The sequence below is a fragment of the Triticum aestivum genome, chromosome 4D (assembly GCF_018294505.1).
Source record: "Triticum aestivum cultivar Chinese Spring chromosome 4D, IWGSC CS RefSeq v2.1, whole genome shotgun sequence".
Lineage (NCBI taxonomy): Eukaryota > Viridiplantae > Streptophyta > Magnoliopsida > Poales > Poaceae > Triticum > Triticum aestivum.
Window position 1 is genome coordinate 437,725,182 of NC_057805.1, and position 22,371 is coordinate 437,747,552.

The 22,371-nt window shown below is 46.6% G+C and overlaps 1 protein-coding gene and 1 pseudogene across 1 annotated transcript; both read left to right on the top strand.

The window, feature by feature from the left end:
- Positions 1-15,007: 15,007 nt before the first annotated feature.
- Positions 15,008-18,338, top strand: LOC123098432 (protein SOSEKI 2). The gene is made up of 5 exons (XM_044520415.1): positions 15,008-15,494; positions 15,596-15,665; positions 15,763-15,878; positions 16,429-17,062; positions 17,940-18,338. Exons 1-5 carry the CDS (start codon positions 15,254-15,256, stop codon positions 18,064-18,066), a joined length of 1,188 nt encoding a protein of 395 aa, XP_044376350.1. The 5' UTR covers positions 15,008-15,253; the 3' UTR covers positions 18,067-18,338.
- A 398-nt stretch (positions 18,339-18,736) lies between these two features.
- LOC123097039 (uncharacterized) lies at positions 18,737-21,254 on the top strand (annotated as a pseudogene).
- Positions 21,255-22,371: the final 1,117 nt, after the last annotated feature.

Below are 22,371 nucleotides of genomic sequence, written 5' to 3' on the forward strand. Positions count from 1 at the left end.
ATTTATTTTGTTTTGTTTCTACTTACAACAAAAAACTTATTTATTTTATTTTGTTTCTAATTACTTATTTATTTTACTTTATGATAATTCTTTTTGCTATTAAAGTTTCTAACAAAAAAAGTTCTTTATGAAAATTCTTTTTGCTTTTAATGATTTTGAACAGAAAATACTTCGATAATTTTAGTTGCATCAATTTTATATAATTTTAGTTTCAATAATACTAGAGGTTTCTTATAATGTTTTGAACAGAAAATACTTTGTTAATTTTAGTTTCATAAATTTTATTAAAGTTTATTTTATTTTGTTTCTACTTATATATTTTAATAAAGTTTATATTATTTTGTTTCTAATTACTTATTTATTTTATTTGTTATTTTTCATGCACCATTTTTCATACATTTACTGATTATTTTGAGCTATAAAACCCTAAAATTGAAAAGCATTTCAAATGAACTCTGAAAAGGTTGAAAGTTGGCATGTGCAAGAAAGTTGAGAGGGCTACGGCAAAAACTGGATGCACTTCGTGTACAAAACGGACAATCTCTTTCAAAGTATCAGGATTTCATACGGAAACTCGTCTGTTACAAAGGGATTTCATTTTTTAAAACTTATTTGAACTCCAGACTTTTTGTGTGTTCAAAATGCACCATTCAAAGCCACATCATCAATTTTCAACCCTTTCTGACTTCATTTGTTATTTTTCATGCAGTGACGGATTGTTTTGAGCTAAATGACCCTGAAATTGAAAAGCCCTACAAATGAGCTCTGAAAAGGTTGAAAGTTGGCATGGTATCATCATTTTACCCACATAGCATGTCCTAAAAAGTTGAGAGGGTTACGGCAAAAGCTGGATGCACTTCGTGAACAAAATGGACAATCTCTTTCGAAGTATCAGGGTTTCGGACGAAAACTCATCTGTTACAAAGGGATTTCATTTTCTTGAACTTATTTGAACTCCAGACTTTTTGTGTGTTCAAAATGAACCATTCAAAGCAGAGACTGATTTTGAATGGTGCATATTCAACACACAAAAAGTCCGTAAAGATCGCCAACCCCAACATAAAAAAATGAGCATAGATGCGCCTATAGAGAGAATTCAACCTAAATTCATAATAAATTTCTATGAATTTCAAAGAAATTTACTCTGAATTTAGGTCAAATTCCCTGTATAAGGGCATCTATTTTCACTTTGAGAGGAGCTCAACAAGGCAGGGAGGGACGGGCTTATAAACCGGTGTGAGCGCCCTTCGGTTGGCGAGGTGGGACTAAACTCTGACCGCAACGAGGACCAACCCTTTAGTCCCGGTTTGTGGCACAAACCGGGACTAATGGTCATGGGCCAGGGGCGAGGCGCATTGGTCTCGGTTCGTGCATGGAACCGGGACCAAAAGGTCCAGACGAACCAGGACCAATGGCCCACGTGGCCCGGCCGGCCCCCTGGGCTCACGAACCGGGACAGTTGCCTCCTTTGGTCCCGGTTCGTGAGCGAACTGGGATTAATGGTATTACGAGGGCCGAACCAATGCCCTGTTTTCTACTAGTGTTAGAGTTTGTTTTAAGAGAGGAGACCGACTTAAGATTCAATTCGACCCCCCCCCCCCGTCTCCTTCGTCTGGCCAAACCCCCTTGGTCCCTCCTTAAATAACCCCTTGGGTGGTCATTTTAGAGTTTTGATTTTGTTTGATTGAGAATTAGCATTGGCTACTCTTTTCCATATACACAAGAGTTGACAATACCTCTTGTATAAACAAGTGCTTCATGTTATGTCCGCAATTCAGATTGCATATCTTAATATATTTTTTTGCTTGTTCTTCGGCCGTGCAATGATTGATCTTCGGGAATAGGTTGACCATGTTTTCAACATCACCAATAACTCATACCGGAGTTATTTCAGCGATTGCTAAGGCACGCCGCAAAAGTCTCCTCCAACAAAGATCGAAAACTATCTTGTCGACAAATTGGGCCACCTTGTGACTATCATTATCCATAGAAGAAAAGCTGCTAGTTGGGTTTCTATAGTCGTCCGGATGAAAGTAATGATATATGCAAGTCTAAGGCCATTTAAGTTTAGTGTTTAGTACTAAGCTTTTGCATATCCTACTACACATAACCGGTGAGAGTTTTTTATGTAGTCTTCTTATTTATGCTAATTGAATTTTTAATGTAAAAAGGTAAGACCAAAGATGTTATAATTCTATTCTAGTGTAGAACATGACTCAATATGTTACACATTTATGTGTAAACGAGAGAACCCATTCCACCTCGTCGGTATTGTGACGATTTTGTGCACACCACATTACACATTTTTCCAAAAGGTGTTCTGAATAGTGTGATTGAAATTTCATGGCGGTCAGGGTACTCTACTTCAGATATTGTATTTCGACGAGGACAGTGGACAGGGACAATTTCAAATCGAAGATTTTCCTAACTTGTCCTTGTCCATGTATGGTATTTTTTAGTTGGCTCTGTTTTTTTCAGATTTACATTAATCTTCTCATGCATGTATGTTTATTTTGAGCAGCAACAAAGACATTGAATATGTACTTTTGCTTTTTCTGCATCTCACTCTGCCGAATGATGGGATGAGAAGGGTAGAAAGATTCTACTAGTTGCAAAGGCAATGGCACAACCAGAAAGCTAAGGGTTTCTTTTCTATTCTCTGTCCATTGTAATAGAGTGCATTGCAATCATATCCAAATATCATATGAAATTCCTATGAATCAAAAGGAGTCGTATTCACTACACCACACGTGTTCTGATAACACATGTTCCAAACACTGCCACAATTGATTTTTTTGCGAAATACATGTGGAGTTTAAAATTGATTGAAATATGAATGAAATATTTTTAAAAGTTTTGAATTATATGCTTAGAAAATTGAACAAGAAACAATCACTAAAAAAATGATTTTTTTAACAAAAATGGCTTTTTGAAATGTTCCTGGAACAATTGAACAATTTTGATTAAAAATGCCAAAATAATGTGAAACCCCTCTTTTGAAACTTTCATGAAGATGAAATATTTTAAAAAAGAATTTGGTAGAAACCTATTGGAATAATATTAGTTGGAAGTTGGTATTCTACACCGAAAAAATGCGGATACAAAAGAAATACATCCCATAATATAGGCATGGCTCACAAGGACGGATTAGATTGGTTAAGAGGAGTCTGCTATGTACAAGCTCCGTCATAAATGAACTCTCCTCTGAGTGAGGCATTTTGGAGCCCAGTTTCTAGTGAGCCTTTTTTCAGTGATCGAAATTCATATGTAAAAGTATAAAAATGTATTAAAGAGCTACATTATTATGTAGATGTGTTGTACATATGTAAAAAAGCATTCAAAAAACACTTGACCATGTGAGTTGCCCAAAAAGGAAAATTCACGGATTTATAATACTAGCAAACAGCCCGCATTTTTGAAATGCATGCTTTTTCTGTACATGCATATATAAAAGCATGCATTACATGAAAATCTAGGTACACATATTATATTTATACTAGCACAAATGCCCGTGCGTTGCAACGTGAGAAAATACCAGTTTTTATGAACCACGATTTGCCGGGTCGAGGAACTATGTCACGGGATAATGGTAGCCGATGACAAAAAAAGATGCATCATTTGAGCATCACGATGTGGAGCTTAGGACATGGGGTATGATTCGGAGTAAATTGATCTGATTGACAACATTTTTCTAGGAAAAACTTTTGATCCATTTATCAAACATCATGGCAATAAAGAACATCAGAAGTATTAAAAAATACAACGTGATATAAATTCATCGGAGTCCGACACTCCTAACCCAATTATTATGGTTTCTAAAAAAAGAATAATCAAATGTCCCTGACATGAGGACGAATTGTTCTTTCAAGCGGACAATATATACAAAAGTCTAACAGAATTATGCATTTGGGGGGGGGGGGGGGGGGGGATTGTATGCATTGCTCAACTTGCGGTCCATGCTTTGCTAATGAGTAAGCACCATAACGTATTGCCAAAAAAGACCAGAAAAACAGCTTACAATAGAGAGAGAGAGAGAGTTGATCAAAATGCAATACTGATTAGGGTATTTTGTTGACCTAGTTAAAGATCTTCCAATATTATGCTCAACAAGTATTCCCTAGGGCGAGCGCTCTCCCAAAATCACGATGTTTAATGCGCAACGTGCGTCCCTAAGGGCGGGCGCTCTCCCAATATTATGCTCAACATGCGTGCATCTTCCTTATTATTCTGCCACAATGAAGTCTTAAATTCCTTTCCAAATTAGCTCCCCTATTTTCCTATCAAAATGAACTAAATTATCAGGCGTGGAACCTTGTTTCAATTCCTTTCCAAATTAGCTTCCTTATTCCCTATTATCATGTCTAAATTTCCTTCTTTATTATCATGTCTAAATTTGCTTCTCAAAACCTTTGCTTTAGCATGGACTGCTTTCTTTATTATCATGTCTCAGTTCCTCTCCAGCTTTTTCGTACATCAAAATACTCTTTATTGAAAGGTGATCACCATAGTATCTTTTAGAAGAGTACCAACAATCTCTACGGGTGGATCTTCCATCCACCCCGCACTCACCTTACTTGTCGCTAGTTTGGCTAAATCATGGGCAACACAATTAGTCTAACTAGAAGCATGCTAAAAAATTATATGCGGGGAATCACACGTAGGGTGATATATATCATCAAAAAAATGTCGCCGATAGACTGTAAGAGCGACCTTCATTCTTCATTGTCTCTATCTCGTTGATGTTGTCGAAATTCACCTCTATGCGATTACACCCGACTGTTGTTGCCAAATTGAGACCAAACCGTAAGGCGAGTGCCTCGGCCATAAGCACACTTCCACAACAATCAATTTCCCTGTTTCCTCCCGCGACGAATTTGCCATTAGAGTCTTTGATGACAGCATCATACGAGCCCTTGAGTAAGTCTGGGTCAAAAACTGCATCCATGCTTAGCTTCACGTAGTTGCTCCTTCGTCTTTCCAACCATGTCGCTTGATCGTCGCCTTTGCATCACTCGCCATAGTATAATTAGCAACTAAAGCTCTGATTGTCATTGCTATGAACTTAGGTTCCTAGACCTTTATATTATGCACTAACTTTGTCCTATCCCACCATAAATACCAAGAATCAACAGCAATTGCTTCCGTTGATTTCCGAGACTGAGGACCACACATTCTTCAAGTGGTTCCAGCAATGAATATTCTAGCACAGCTTGTCTCGCATGACCCAAAGCGCATGCTTGTTAATAACAAAGTCCAAACCCAGTAACCGCCATACCTCTTTAGCTTTTGCACAAGTGAATAACAAGTGCTTGGTATTCTCTACTCCTATACCGTATGTAGGACATTGCCCACCGACTTTTATATGTCTATTAGCCAAATTGTCCCGACATGGTAGCGAGCCTAACAAAGTTTGTTAGAGGAAAATTTTAACCTTGGCGGGACAGCTTAAGCTCTAGATCGTCCCCCATATTGGTGAATTCCGTGAGGGTCCGACTGTATTTTCTCCTGATATTTTATGTCCATATTGGTTGTGCCACTCCGCCAAGTATGCCGATCTCACTAAGAATCTCCCGTTTTGCACAAGTTCCATGCTACGAAGTCCAACATATCAAATTCAGGCAACAGAATCGCAAGGATCCGCGCCATATCAACTTGCCAGAATGTGTGAGAAACCAATTCTTCATCCCAACGACCCGTAACAGGTTCAATGAAATCACTTACTTTTGATAGTAAATTGCATCCATAGTAAATTGCATCCACGAGCCGTGATCACTTTCCTGGTAGGTGAGTTAGGGATCCATTCATCATCAGAAACATTGATCTAACTACCATCATCGACCCTCCATATATGACCTATTTTTAGTGTCTACACCCCTGACATAATATTTTGACATGTGAATGAGGCTCTCTTTGAGTTGCATCCAAAATATCACAATTTGGATAATATTGGGCTTTGAGAACACGTGCATAAAGGGAATCCGGATTATCAATTAATCTCCAAGCCTATTTCGCAAGCAGGGCTAGGTTAAAACAATGAATATCTTGAAATCCCATTTCACCTTCTTTTTTTGGCACACATAACTTCCACCACAGGGACCAGTTCATTTTCCTCTGATTGTCACCATCACCCCACCAATAATGCAACTTGCGTCTGTAATTCCTTTACAAATCTGTTTTGGAATTTTGAAAACCGACATTGCATAAGATGGTATAGCCCGTACAATAGATTTGAGTGGCACTTCCTTTCCTCCTGTTGAAAGTTGCCTTTCCTACCATCCCATAATTCTTTTCATAACTCGATCCACCAAAAATTGGAAACAATTTTTTCTTCTATCTAGACCCACGGTGGATGGTAAGCCTAGATAAGTACCGATAGTGCCTCGGTCATTATGTTCAAACTGCTGCAAATTTGTTCCTTCATCTCAACTCTAGTATTAGAGCTAAAAAATACACTTGACTTGTCCACACTAACCTTCTGTCCAGAAGCGACACAAACATGATGCAAGGATTTCTTTCATACACTCAACATTCTCAGTATTGGCCTTCATCGGGATTAATTAATCATCTACAAACAATAGATTAGTGATGGCCGGTGCTTCCCTACACACCTTCACTCCCTCAAGCTTCCCTTCTTCCTCAACTTTATTCAACAAAGCGGTCAATCCTTCAGTAAATAACATAAACAAATAAGGCGACAATGGATCGTCTGGACTTAAGCCTCTAGATGGTTTAATTTTTTTTTGTTTCTTTCAAGTTGAAACGTACATGATATTCCACTGTACTAACACATTGCATAACCGGTTTAACCCACTCTTCATGAAATCCCAATTTTACTACATGTTGAAACATCGGTCGAAATCCTCTCTAGACAGCCGAAACTCAGTTTTTACCCATATTGATTCTCGAAATGACTCCTTGATACCCGGGAAACTCAAATACCTATATAAGTTTGGACGATTGGATGTAAAATGGCGAGGTGTGACTATTTAATAGATTAAACAACATTATGTTTTAAACTCAAATACCTATATAAGTTTGGTTGGTAGCACAATATTTACATGACCGCCTTTTACCCCTTATGTGGGCTCCCAGCTAGACACTTGAACACACAAAGGCCCAGCTAGAGGCCCAGTCGAGCGACGCAAGGAAAAATCGAACGCACCTGACCAGAATGCAACCTATGTATAAGTTACAAAGAAAATTACGGACCAGGCGGACGAAAATTCGGGAGTAAGAAAAGATCGTCCCTTTAATAGTAGGTATAGATATAGATGTACATGTCAACTCTCTAAGTTTTATTGGCACTTCAAATGTGTAATTGTTGAAGAAAAAAAACATACTCATCGGAGCGAGTGATCCAAAGTCAATTTGCGGTATGTGCCACTGGTCTCGTAGGGAAATTTACCTTTATATTTTTTAGGGAAAGTCGTCATAAAACAGTCTGAACATCTCGATTGGTTCGTGTCATTATTACACCCCTAAAACACATGTTGCAAACGAATAGTTCCCTTAAGACATCTTGGAGATGGCTTTGAAACAGTCTCGGGCCTAGGGTGGGCTTCTACAGCGAACAGGCACTCGTTTTTAGGTATAGTTATGTAATTTCGGCCCAAAACTCTTAGTCCTATCCCACCCAAAAGCCCAGCACCTGCAACTCCAGCCCATGGTAGCACCCTCTTTGGGACACTGGGAGCCCACGCAGCAGGCACTGAATCAGCTTCCTCGCCATGGACGGTGTGCGAGAATGACACGCCCGTGCCGCCCCCCCCCCCCCCCCCCCCCCCAATGAGGCTCGGCTACGTGTAGCACAGCGCCCGGTTGAGGGTTGACCACCGAGCGCTGTTCCACGTTCATGCACGCTACCCGCAAGTCAGCAGCTGCTTCTGCTCACTCCGTCACCACCCGTGAGCCCCAACATTTGCTGCATGGCGCTGTCAAACTCACCACAGGCACACAGAAGCACAGGATCCAAAGAGCAGGTGGCGGATGGATCGATCAGTCGCGCAGGGCCTCTCGTCTCAGATCAAGCTCTCTTCGGGCTAGGTCCATCGTATCGTGCCGTCCATGGCCGTGGATGCCAACACATCGCAAGGTTAGGCAGGCTCTAGATAGAGAAAGAGATAAGTGAAGAACGTGAAGGCTTCCCCTTGTCTTTTGCCTGGCCTGACACGAGAGCTGTGCATGCAGACTCGCAGACACGCAGTTACGCACACTGCAACTCGTTTCGTTTTTAATAAAAATCGGCGCGCCTCTGGCCGGAGTAGACTAATAAAACTATTGCCGCTGCCATCCACTCTGGCTTGGTTGGTTTCTTCTTGTGGGCCTGCGGCCCGCGTCAGCCTTCCCGCTGCACCGTTGCAACAGTCTATATGTAAGTGCGGCAGTGCAGCAGCATGAGATGGCCGCAGTAGATAAGACGTTTCTGTTCTGAGCTCAGTGCATGGCGCAGATTAAAGTTTCTACTAGTAGCTTTCTTCTGCGTGATCGTTTTAATTCGGTTCATGACATGCAGTAGATTGTTGTCCTCTGGTTGTACGGGTGCTTGCCAGGGTCCAAAAGCTTCATTCCAAGAGATGCTTCCGCGTCAAGCCATGGCCATGCAGCGTCTAGCCTGATACACGGCTTTCGGCTGCTTTATCATTTTCGTGGTTAAATTCCTGCAGCTGCCTTATGACCTTATGAGTTATCAGCCATGGAACTCTTCATCGAGACTAGTAGCATGCCGCCTTGGCAGTACAAAATGCATCCACGCTATTGCACACCCATGGGTGGAATAATTGATTGATCTCACCATGTTGAGTGAGAACACCCTAGACCTGGCCAGTGCAAAGCACAAACAGGATGCTAGCTAATTTGGCTGAACTCAGAGGGACACAAGTGGGCACCATGTCACCATCAAGCACCACCACTACCTCGAAGCAAAGCAAAGCAAAGCACACCACCAGGGCCAGAGAATGGCAATGCAATCAATGTGGGTTCACTGCTCCCATTCTCAATAGGCAGACTAGGGCAAAGCATTAGAAACAAGAGCCGCGCCTGCATGCACACACAGGGCAATCTGTTCGCCCGCCCCCTACGTACCTAGTAGCTGTTCCGTCCCCGTGCACTGTGGGAGTAGTCTGTGGACACGCACGTAGCAAGAATTATTGGGCGTTGGTGTACGTGCTCCGCATCTTCCTTCTCCTCAGGCCAACTCCACCGTGCGACCCTATCCTGTCCGGCCCCGTCCGTCTGGGGTAAAAGGGACAAACCGGACGGCCAGCGCACGGGAGCAAACGGACTTTTGTCCGTTTTGTGTCCGCTTTCGACCCACCCAGGGCCCAAGTTTGCGCCGCTTTTGGGGTGAAACGGACACCACGCGGACGCGCCGGCCATCTGCGCGTGTCCTCCCCTGGCCCGCCCGTCGGTGGTACAGGGCGGACCTTTTTCTATCCGCCCCCTCCCTCCCTCCGGCCGCACCCCACTCCACTCTTCTCCACTCTTCCTCACTCTTTCCCTCGCCGCCGCCGCCGCTGCCATTGCAGCTGTGCAGCTCGGACGCGCGCTCGCCCAGCCCCTTCCCCTCGGCGCCGCCGAGCTACCCAACCGCGGCCACCTGGTTTGCGCACCCGCCGACCGGATTTGGGGCGGATCCGGTCGGTCTTGAGCTCGCCCGGCTGTGGGAGGCTGGGCCGCGCCATGGACTGGCCGGGCACCTCGCCGGAAGGCCCTGGAAGGGCCGCAAGGCCACATGCAGGCAGTGGCTCCTCCTCTAGCCGTTCGGATCTGCACCGTCGGTGGTCCGCCGGCAGATACACGAATGGCGGCCGGCCGTGCTCGGTGCTTGCCCAAAAGCTCGTCGGTGCACCGTTGCCACTCATTAAGTGCGACCACTGCCCAAGGATGGTCGTGCGCCGCGTGTCTACAACGCCGGAACATCCCGGATGGGTGTTCATCAAGTGCTTAAACGATGGGGTATGTGCTCTTTTTAGCTTCGGTTTGTGCTCTTGGATTAGACTAGTTGTGCTAACTTCAAATTTTATTGTGTAGAATGGATGCAAGTTTTGGTATTGGGAAGAAGAGTACATCGATATATTGATAGAGCGAAATTTAGTACATGTTCGTGCACTTTTAGCTAGCATAGAGGCTGTAGATGAGACAAGTGCACTTGTTGCTAGATTAGAGGCTAGACATGAGACTAGGTGTGAGGAAGCAGCATCGACTTCTGGCTTGAAGAAGAAAGGAGGGTGCAACATCGAGCCTCCTCCACAGATCAACAATGAGTGCATCGAGAAGGCCCTAACCCAACTCAAAGGAGCAGTTATGGAAGTTGGGTATCTTCTAAAATGTATTTTTGTAGTTGTTATTTTCTTTGGCCTTGCTTTACTAGTCAAAATATGATGATGTATTGTCATGTATCAAAAATGAATGATAAAAAAAAGTTAAGGACTTGCAAAGAAAAATGCACGCGGACAAGATGCGGCCGGGATGCGTCCGCGCGCTGGGCGCACGGCCACCGCATCCCAGGACACGCCCGGACACGACCCCAAATCTCTACCCAAACGGACAGAATCCAGACAAAACGGACGTCCGTTTGGGGTCGCGGTGGAGTTGGCCTCCCCTCCGTCCATGTTCTGGTCTGCCCCTGCCTATGGCGATATATACGCCGCGTGCTCTGCATCCAGACCGATCGATCCATCGACCGGCCTTAATTTGCTTCTGCGGCGTGCTACTATTTACGTCTTCGTTTCCAGAAACTCCGCATGACGTGATCCATGGAAAGCTGCGGCGACGCTCATCTCCATCGAACTTTTATGTCGGGAGCGATCGGCCGACCGTAATTGCACTTTCCCGGCCTGCCACTCTGTACTGTCAACTGATCATATATACGTAGTAGAACAGCAGGATTGGTGTCAGAATTCTCCGAATTTTCTTTCTTTCTTTCCTCAGGGAAGGCATGCAGTTAAGTTGCCTACAGATGGTGCACGTAAGACATCTCGACGTGCCGGCCTGGATGACCTGACGGAGCTACTTACTGATCATGGGATGCGCACAGTGCTACAATTACCCTCGTACGTAAAGAGGTCTGCTATAGCGATGGGTGCAACACAACGCAGTTTGTTTCTTCGATGCGCACCAGGCCTGGCATTGGCATGCATGATGTCAACCCTGTACGCGTGCGTCGGCGCCGTTGAAGGGCAACGAAATGAATTTGCCAAAGACGTGGGCACCAGATGATGGTCAGAACGCCTACCAGACATTCGAAATGAATTGGGCTACAGTGTAGACTTCATTATGCTCGGTCGATGAGGTCGCAATTGCGCGTGTTCGTGCACAGTTACGCACGCACGTACCACTTTGTTGTCGTCCTGTTGCTGGCAGCGTCGCATGCATGCAGTGCAACCATGCGCTGCTTGGTCTTGACGGCACACACTGCTGATCATCATGCCCGTCTCATTGGCGAGAATATGTGCATGCAGGGCCGGTCCTAATATTTTAGGGGCCGGGGTGAAACCAAAATCCGGGGCCCTTTGAACTTTCAAAAACTATTTTCGGTATAAACTTTGTACACCATACTACTAACAAATCATGTAGGAATGATTATCGTTTTCTATAGAAGAATAATTGATCGATTACTTATGTGCATTTGTTTGCATATTAGGATTCGCATCTTCTTATTTTATTGCCGGTGCGCCAACTAGTCCTAATTAATCCGACAGAATCAACCACTTAGTCATATATTGGGCTGTGTCTTACATTTCGTTGGTATTTTTTCAGAATAAAAAAGTGAATATAATTTCGCATTGCAAGTGCATACAAACGCTACCTTTCATCAAACAGTTTTACTCAGCCAAGATGCAAAAAGCTGAAAGCTACAAAACTTTCCTTGCATCAAGAGTTTACATGGTATCTTACATACCTGGATGTGGCAGTCCGGCAATGTACCACTCATCCTTGTACAAATCCTTGAAACCGTTCACAGGCTTCACGCCTGGTTCTGAGGATTGAAGACCATGATCAAGGCGACCATCGCTTTCATAGTTGTGTCGTTCTGTGCAACACTACGGCAAACAAAAGCCTGGCGCTGGCGGCATCGTCGGCATAAAGATCTAGGGCATAAGTTAGGGCAAAATCGTTAAGAAAAAGGACGTCTTATCTGAAATCGTCGGCGGAAGGCGTAGGCTGGAGCTGCGGCATCGACGTGCCATGGTGTGGGTATCTAGCGTCTGCTGCCTGGCGGCCGCCAGTGGCTGCGGGCGATTAGGTTTTCAGGAGATCAGGCGAAAAAATAGGAGGTGAACAGCCTACACGCGATGATGGATGATAGTCATCGTGCGTGATTAGTGTGGGTTATCGATCCTTTCCAAACGTGATCAGTGCACGTAATGTAGGCCCAATTATCACTTTTTACGAACTAGAGCCCAATCGTATTAACAGGGCAGAGCACAAACCTGGGGGCCTGTCTGCATGAGTGCAGGTAGGGTGGCCATTTCAATTTTACTCTTCTACGTAGTTTCGAGCCAATTTTGAAAGGGGTTGGCTATGGGTAAGTCAATTGAAAAATCAATTTTGGTCAATCGATTTGTTTGATCTGCCTCCCCCCCCCCCCCCCCCCACACCCAAAAAAAAAAGATTTGTTTGATCTGCCCAATGCAATACAGGTGGTCAAGATTGCTTCCTCAACCTCTAGCGTCCACATTCTTCTTCTTTCTCAACCGCCCAAGGTATGACCGGCCGAATAGCCGGCCACCACCACCCGTGGCCTGCGGCGCTCCCGCGCCAACCTCGTCGCCTCACCCTTCCCTCAACCGCCTACCACCGACGTGCTGCCGCCACTCCTGGTCATTCCTCTAACTCCGACGATGATCAGTTTTTTTCGGCGAACCTGCACCACCCTCACATTCCTAAGATAGATAATGGGGGTCATCTGCCATCCTGAGATAGATAACGGTGTCACGTGCCACCACAAGATAGACCCAAAGGGCTTCTCCGATGAGCCGGCGGCTGCTTCTTCCTTTCCTTCGTTGGCTGCTTCTTCCTTCCGATATCGACTGACCCAAAATGCTTTTTCAGGTGACTGGCGTGCATCTAAACTGATTTTGGGATTAGCTAGAGGTAAGTAAATTAAAAAAATCAATTTGGGTCAGCCGATTTGTTTGATCTGTTTGATGCAATACAAGCGGTCACGAGTGCTTCTCCAACCTCCAACGTCCACGTTCTTCTTCTTCCTCAACCGCCCAAGGTACCACCGGCCGAATCGCCGGCCGCCACCACCGGCGGCCCGTGGAGCTCCCGCGCCAACCTCGTCGCCTCGCCCTCCCCTCAACCGCCTACCATCCACGTGCTGCAGCCACTCCCGGTCATCCCTCTAACTCCGGCGATGACCATTTTTTTTTTCAAACGAACCTGCACCACCCCCTAAGATAGATAATGGGGTCATCTGCCATCCTAAGATAGATAACGGGGTCATCTACCACCATAAGGCCTTATTTGGTTGCTTGGGGAGATGTACACGGGGTAGAGCTGCCCCAGATTGAAAATTCCTGGCAAAGCGAAAAGCGCAGGGAAATTTTGCATCACCATTTGGGAGGAGCGGGGGAAATTTTGCTCAGATTCATCTTGATGTTGATACGCGTAAAGTAGTCCCCAGCACACCAGATCTCCCCGCCCGCCGGAGATGTTGTCTCTCACCAAAAAGCATATACAGGATCCAGCCCATCGACTGCAGCGGAGGGCTTGAACGGGTCCTCGCCTTCTTGTTCCTCGGCGAGGAGAGGTTGGAACTGAGGAGAGAGGAGGGGTTCGACCGATCGAGGTGGGCGGCGAAAGAACAAGGAAAGATCGAGCGAGACGGCGGCGTGGTTTGTGAACAGAGACGAGCGAAAGAAACAAGGAACTTCTCCAACAAGTAGTGACCGGTGTTTTCTTGTCCCGGGGATTCGGCCGGGACGGGCAAAAATTTCCCTGACTTGGGCTCCAACCAAATGGCCCTTCAGAATTCCCTGGGAGAGGTTAGCACGTGCCTTTTTGTCCCCGGGACTGGGCTGGGAGCTGCTTGTTTCTTCCGAAATCGACCAACCCAAAATGCTTTTTCAGGCGACTGATGTGCAGCTAAACTGATTTTGATAAGCAGCGGAAATGGACTGCAATCCAAACCTGAAAAACCCTACCGATCCGCTAGTGCACAACGTTGTACCAATAGGACAGCAAACGAACAAAACTCAACGAGGTGCAGTGCAAACCCAAGACCGTGGCTGGGGCGTTGGGATTCATCCTATCCACCTCCCGCCGGCCCCGCGAGCTCGCAGGCTCATTCGATCTTCTGTCAAAACAAAATTCCATCTCGTGCATGCTTTGGATCCAGTGACCCGCCAAAGCTAAAGCTGGGCTTATCCGTCTGCAGAAACAACAATCGGCCGAAGCCTCCCGCCCCATCAAATCAGATCCAAGCTCATCCTCCGCTCAAGTCTCAGATTTGAGGCGATCGACTAGCGCTTGACCCGCCCAATGACCCAAACCCAACCCGAGGGGCCCTTCCTCCACGCTCAAGCGGCAGAGGCGGCCAGGCCGGGTCCGGACTCCGGACCCGGCGCGCGCGCGCACAGCGCCCAGCGGCACCACTGCTCGCCGGGGCAGGCGCACTTATTGCGCGGCAGTGGCGGTGCATGCTTGCTTGATGACGCCCTGCGCCGCGCTGCCGGAAGTCTATACGAGGCTAGTTTTCACTTGCCATGGCATCGAGCGTGCGCTGGTGCCGCTGCTGAAAATGGGCTGCCCGACCGGGTCGAGTAAATAAGGCGACGGTAATTACTCGACCAGGCGATCGAGGCGAGACGGTGAAAACTGAAAGCTGGTGCAGCTGGCGAGATACACGGACGGGTGGTGGGACGGGTGCTAGTTGGGCTCTTTTGAGCACCGCAAAGCGCGCGACGTGACATACTACACGTAGCAGTGACGCGCTGTGTGCGTGTGTGTAAAGAAGAGAGAGAGAGCAGTGGAGCATGGGCGGTGGGTACTCCACACGCATCGGCCGATCATAGTAGCATGATGACGACCTCAACCCCCCTCGCCACCCTGCTCGTTGCATAGTCTTCTCTAGTAAAACCTGCGGGGCCCGGCGCCAACCCAACGCCCACCAGCCAGCAGCGCAGAGCAGAGCAGAGCGCCCGCTCTTCTAATATAAACGGCTTGACTTCTGTTCTAGCGGGGCCGTAGTTGCATTGCGGTTGCAGCTAGGGAGAGAGTGAGTGAGTGAGTAGTGAGGCGAAGGGAAATGGAGGCGGCGGGAGAGGGGAGGAAGCTCCATCACCACGCGGGCGGCGGCAGGGCGCAGATGGAGGCGAGCCCGGAGCGCGGCAGGCCGGCGTACGCGTCGGCCGTGACGGCGAGGTCCGCGCCGGCGAGGCCCATGAGGCGGGTGCAGATCATCTACTACCTCTGCCGCAACGGCCAGCTCGAGCACCCGCACTTCATGGAGCTCGCGCAGCATCCCCACCAGCCGCTGCGCCTCAAAGGTAGGCACGCACCTCTTCCATCTGCAGCTTCCTCTGCGTTCCTTCCTGGTCTTTTGCTTCTAGCCATGGCTGATCGACGGTCCACTTTTGTCGGCGCGAAGATGTGATGGACAAGCTGACGCTGCTGAGGGGCAAAGGCATGCCTGCTCTCTTCTCGTGGTCTTGCAAGAGGTGAATAGGCGCCGGCTCGTTTACTGTACACGCGCCGTACGTATTCTCATGAAAATGTACTCATGGTTTTGCATTTGTATTGCTCTTTGATTTGAAGGAACTACAAGAACGGCTACGTGTGGAACGACCTGTCGGAGAGCGACGTGATATACCCGTCCGACGGCGTGGAGTACGTCCTCAAGGGCTCCGAGATCTTCCCCGGCTGTTCTTCCGGTAATCATCATGCTAACCCCTCTCCATCACTTACCTGCTGCCATGGCCGTGTTGCGAAATGGACATGGCTTGCATGAATCATGACCCATGTAAAGCAAGAACTTCTTCTTCTTCCTAGCATGAGCCATGGGATACTGTGATAACTTCATTTTTTTTTGTTCCTTCTTTTTGTAGTACAAAAAACAAGCCGTCTTTTCCTTCTTTTCGCCTCTCTCTGTCCCCATTGTCGACTCGTTTTCAAACGAATGGTCCAAGAGAGAGGAGCTGGTAAAACGAAGTACTCTACCTACAGCAGCTTCTTACACCTTTCACGTTCCCTTTCTGCACCAGCGTCGAAAGTCGCGAGGAATTTATCACCCAACGGCTCAAATCGCTAGAATTCCCACTCATTTTTTCTCCACGGGGTTAATGCATGCACGCACGGTGGCGCCAGAAGTCTATCATGGCATGCAATGCAGTGTCTGAAGTAAAATCTGAATTTATCCGCAGCAGAAGTACAGCACAGTGGTGACTGTCCAACTAATTTTCATTTCGTTTCTCTGATCGCCAGCCGTCGCAGCGGACCGGTTCCAGCACCTCCGGGTGACGGACAGGTCGCCGACCAAGCCGCCGCTGGCCCTCCCGCACAGCCACAAGCAGTACGTGGACGCGTACCGGGACGACGCCGGCGAGGACCCCGAGGACGACGAGCTCGGGTACCCGTACCACCGGCGTGCCGCTGCGGCTCGGCTGGGCGGGCCGAACAAGCCCGTCTCGGCCCGCACCAACCGTGGCCACCCCGTGGAGCTGCCCGTGGAGGAGACCTCACCGCCGTCCTCGACGTCGTCCGACAAGCCGCCGCCGCAGCAGCAGGCGAGCCGCTGCGACGAGGCCGAGCCGAACAGGACCGGGTCGATGCTCCTGCAGCTCATCGCGTGCGGGGCGGTCACCGCCGGTCCAGCCAAGTGCGGCGGCCGGGCCGAGCCGAGGCGGAGCTGCGGCCTGGTGAGCCGGCTGTCGTCCCGCGCCGGCGCGGAGGATGACGAGGAGGAGGAGGCTGGCGGCGAGCTGAGCCGGCGGTTCGGCCGCATGCGGGCCGAGGAGAAGGAGTACTTCAGCGGCAGCATCATCGTGGACAGCGGAGGCAGGGGCACCCCGCTGCCTGCTTCCTCGCTCAAACGCTCCAACTCGTACACCGAGGAGAGGTAATCAGCTTTGCTTGCAACCACTAATCCTCCTTCGTTCGTCACGTGTAGCACTATACATATTCTCAGTTTGAAGTACGTAGTGAGCTGCAGTAGTTTTGATTGACACTGTGGGACGCATATGAGTTCCCATAATCTCACTCGGCTTGTCACATCGGTCACTCATTATAATTAGGGTCATGTCATGTGGACGTAGCCCACGAGGGTTCGGTCTTTAGCCGTGGCAGGACACGGAGGTCAAAAGATGAACATGCACGTCCTTCGTCCTGCGAAATTGATAGGAAAAAGCTTTGCATGCATGCGTGCATGTCGTCGCTTACGACGAAGGCCGCCAAAGCGCCAAGCATTGCAGGATCCATTGGTCTGTTCACGGTTCTAGCTAGGTCGTACTACCATTGTATGGGCGGCAGCACGCAGCACAGGCATTATTGCCGGACGGGAAGTATTCGGAATTACTTGTCAAAAAATGATGTATCTAGACGTATTTTAGTTGTAGATACATTTATTTTTATCCACTTTCGAGACAAATAATTTGAAACGGAGGAGTACGTGCGTACGTGCCGACCGTGCGCTGCTCCATGGATTCTCGTTGGCTGTGTGGTGGTGCACTGTACGTTCAGGCGCGTCACGTGGCACGGCGGCTATCCTAGCTGCGTCGCGCTGCTGCATTGTTCAGTGCACTGTGCATGCATGCGCGGGCCACCGCCCACTCTGCTCGCTCGATCGATCGATCGATCGGCAGGCGAAAGTGCCTTTCACATACGCGCAGACATGCTACTAGCCTAGCCTACTACAGTAGCTGTCATCACTGTGCTCCAAAGCACGTCCAACACATGCATATGATCGCTGCTGAGAATGGTTTTGTGTTTGAATGCAGGGGCTCGAGGCTTGGCGTGGGGGCGATCGGCGAGGAGACGGCGGATGAGAGGATCGGAGGGGGGGAGGGGATGATGAGGGGAAGGTGCATCCCTGGCAGGAAGAGGCAGCCGCAGCAACACAAATAGGCCGGCCGGTGCCTCGGCTTAGCTATCAAGATTAATCTCTGCTTGAGCCAGGGCATGTAGTAATAGTTCTAGTAGCAGGAGTGTTCAGCATCTCTACTTGTGTGTTGTGGACCATGGGTTGGCATGGAGAGCTAGCCTTAGCATCTAGTTCGATGTTGGACAAGTCAGCACGCATGGCACTTAATTTTGGAATCCTATGTCTATGTGAACGGTGAGAGTCGGTAGTACTGTATCGATACGGACCGGTAGCAATGCAAGTAATCGATTGATCATGCCCGTCGTGCCTGTATTTCTGACACTGTATGTCACGTTCCTTGATACTACCTAACAGTATCCATAGTCCGACTTCTCAAATTCGCCACTGATCGAACAAGAGAGAGGAGCAAAAAGTTGACCAAACCAAACCCCTCTGATTCGAACCCCCTCAAAGTCTCCTTAAATGCTCGGACTATTCGCCACTCCTCTTATTCATATGAGATGAATAGCCACTCCTTTTATTTATCTCATGTATGAGATGAGTATGAGTGACCGGGCGTGTCTAGTCAGTGGTCATATGTCGGCCACATAGGATTGGACCCATCATAAAACATCTTTTTTGTTTCTTTACTATTTATTTTCTTCTTCTTCATCAATCACATGCATATGACCGGTAAGGAAAAAAATGAGGAATATGGCTGAGTGGATGGGTAAATAGGAAGACGGACACGACCAGACGCTGCATTTCCAGTTTTTGGATCGGAGGGAGTAATTTACAATTTGCTTTTGCAGAGGGGCTTCCAGAGAATGGGAGTGAGGATTCAGACATGCTTGCATTTCCAGCCTTTGAACCTCCCCTTCCTCTTTGCTGGTAAATGCATTTTCCCTGCTGCATTTGCTTGAGTGCATCTTGCTGCATATGCCTGTATTTGGTTTTCGTATCTGAATTATTTCGATTATCAGGCGAGCAGGTCCATATACTGGCGTTTCCTATCAGCCTCCCAACAAGATATGCAGGTCATATCTCCATTTAGAACTGCTGCCGTGATGTCTAAGAATGGAAATTCGCTACAGCACCCTACAAATAATCTAGTCCTGTCAGTGAAAAGGGTGATGAGCAAATGGAACAACCAGAGAAGATAGTTCTCACGCTGTTGAGGAAAACATGGAGATGGCTGAACTCGATGACAAACTTTCTCCTTCAACACCAGATATTTTGGTGACCGAATCTCTCCTTCAGATGGAAGGTTGCAAACAGCAAATAAAATAATCCAACTTTTTTGTCTGAATTGCGGAGTCAGATGAACCTCTCTGGTTCAAGAAAAGAGTAGCTACAACTAATACGGCAGACGAACAATCATGTTCAGATATCCAGGGAATTAACACAGTTTCAAGGAGTACTGCTTGAACTGGTTGCGGTCTGCTTCAATAAAATCGGGCAGGGGGGGGGGGGGGGGGGGGCAACCCCCTTTCTTTCAAAAAAAAAGGATAAAGGTTTTTTTTTTATGGTGGCACGTCTGGAGGAGTCGCTCATGATACTGTAAGGTGCTATGCTCTGCAGAATGGAGACATCGTGGTATGTTTCGAATGATCTGCCTGTTTAGTTGCTGGGTGACATTATAAACTAATATTATTTTTTCAAATGATTGACTTTGGGAAGTTTATGGACTATGCATAAATAGTTGCAAGCTTGGTACTATGATTTTAGTTTCGCAACCATCTGCTTGATGCACAGACACTGGTCTGAAATCTACTAGGAGTACCTTACTGCATCACTTGCTTCACTGCATTTTAATGCACCTTTATATCCGTCACGGTAGTAAGTAGCCTCCTGCAAAGTTTAGAGTTCTGTCTCACCATCTTCGATGAAATCAGCTATTACGCTTTACGCTTTAAGCAAATTCATGTAAACCTTTTGCACGACTACTGCAGTTTTCTGTATACTAATCATGCTTGTTATTAGTTTATATACACTTACCTTTGGTTTGAAGCTTCTGTCTAAGACCGGCGGTATCCATACATCTGAAGTATTAATTGTTTCTTTCCAGGCAAGATAAGGAGTACTCAATTATTCTGAAGCCTGCAAATATGTTTCTTTCCAGGGATTGGATGATCAACAGTAAGGTACTTCCAAATTAAAGATGACTGGAGTTGATACAAATGCTTCTGTTCCTGGGGTTAGCGACAACGGCGCTGCTCTTAATGATCAGTATGTTGTACTTATATCATATCGCTGCAATTATACTGAACTTTTGGAAAAATAGAACATGCGCTTGAGAACAAGTGTTTGTTTATAATTCTGACTCCCAGCCCTTTTATCCTCTGCAGAATCAAAGCTTTTCTTTAAGCAAGCCACGAGCTGGCAACCCCGTGCAGCTAGTGATCTTATGATCTCTGTATCTTCAGAACTGTCATTACGAAATCATAGCCTGAGTGCTCGAGTTCCTCAACTCCCTATACAGGTTATTTCAGTTCTTTTTTAGGTCTGGTTGCATTCCAGACCTCGCACTGATAGTGTGAATTGTGGTTTTCCAGGTCTTAACCCTTGAAGCTACTAATGACTTTAGAAAACCTCACATTAACTATTCTTTTTTTGCGGGTTCACATCAACTGTTCTTGCTCCAGAAGCATCTGGTTCTTCCTCAGTTGTATCATTGAACACAGCTCCAACCATTGAACTCAGCTCCAACCACACCATATGGTTGTTATGATAATCTTTTTTTTTTGCAGAAAGGTTGTTATGATAATCTTAATGAACCTATGAGAAGGTCTGGCTTGGGAAAACATGGAAATGGTTCTCGGAGACTAAATTCAGTTGTTACTGGCCCTCCAGAATAAAGTGATAATGGAGGAAATAGAATGAGTACTTCAATAGGCTGTACCCATATATGGTTGCACAGTGCAGTTCCTCTAGGGTATTGCTATCCATCCCTCGCCGTTTCCCCCTTCCGTTGTTCAATATGTCAATACGCTGAAGAATTGCATTTTTGTGGTTAACGGGGTGTGTTCATGCACGGTCAAGCACCATTGTCAAGTTTGAGCTACTCCCATTAGTAGATAGGATCATTACACTAGATACATTGCAAATAACCATAAAGGAGAAAGGAAAAAAATTCATGAGAAAAACAATATACATAATATCAGCCAGATATAACATGTTGCCTACCCTCGGAGCAAAATTTGTCATTGTTACTGTTTACTACCTGTCATAGTCTGAATCCACCAGATTCATCAGATTAAATTTTAACATAGTGTTCCATGGCAGGATCGGACGACCAAACCTGTTAAACATGTCATGTATTTTGCAGCTGATTCACGTCATGTATCTTTGCACCACAAATCTTGCGTAGTACATAGTAGGGTCAGTTCTTTTGATGGCTTCTAGAAGAAGCTGGATAGGAAGCCTAAAAAACCACCAAAAGAACTGTCCCTTAGAGCACTCATTGGAAATACACACACTTCCGCCATTTCAGCACGAAGGTCATAGTAGGAAGTAGCAGTGCACTATTCTATATCTTGATGTCTGTGGCTCAACCTCTGCGCGAGTGAGAGTCCAAGTGTGTAGCTGCTCATTTGTATTGGATGTTGGACATGGCAGCTCTTAGGGTAGTATCCGAGAAACGAGCCAGCCAGATAATGGTATTTGTGCTGAAGACGATAGTGTCCGGTCCGCATGAACCAGAGAATATGAGACAAAGCTTTTGTGTTAGCCAGGTTCACATATATATCCATTTATAAACAGAGTGCTGAGTGGTTGGGCAGGCTTGTTGAAAAACCTGTAATGTTGTGCTGCATAGTTTTGACATCATTTTTGTGGTTTTTCATTCTTTTTGTGGAAGGGATGAGGGGTATGGCGAGCAACCTTGGGTCTCATGGATCTAGGTGAAAGGTGAGAAATGCAATGGCCTATGGCGATTGGAGGTAAGCGGGCGACGATCGAAACCGTAGCCCAAAGGGCCCGAGCACTCTACCGTGCAGCGGTTGACCCAAATGTCACAGCTCAGAAGTCGTGCCTATTCGAGATAAGCAAAACAAGCTTTCTCGAAATCAACCGTTCTATTCAACTCCCACCGTCCTAATATAAGGTGTTATTTATATCCAATGTACTCATATATTGGTTGTAATATCATTTTATATTATAGAACAGTGTAATATATAGTAAAATAAAAGAGCAAGGATGATAAAACAAATCTAGCTTTGCCTATCCATGCAAAGTGCTACAAACGCACTTCAATTATTTCGTACGAACACGCAACAGTACTAGAATATATTAGATCAGTATCATTAGTCATAAGTTATACATTGAAGCATAACATACACTTGCACCTA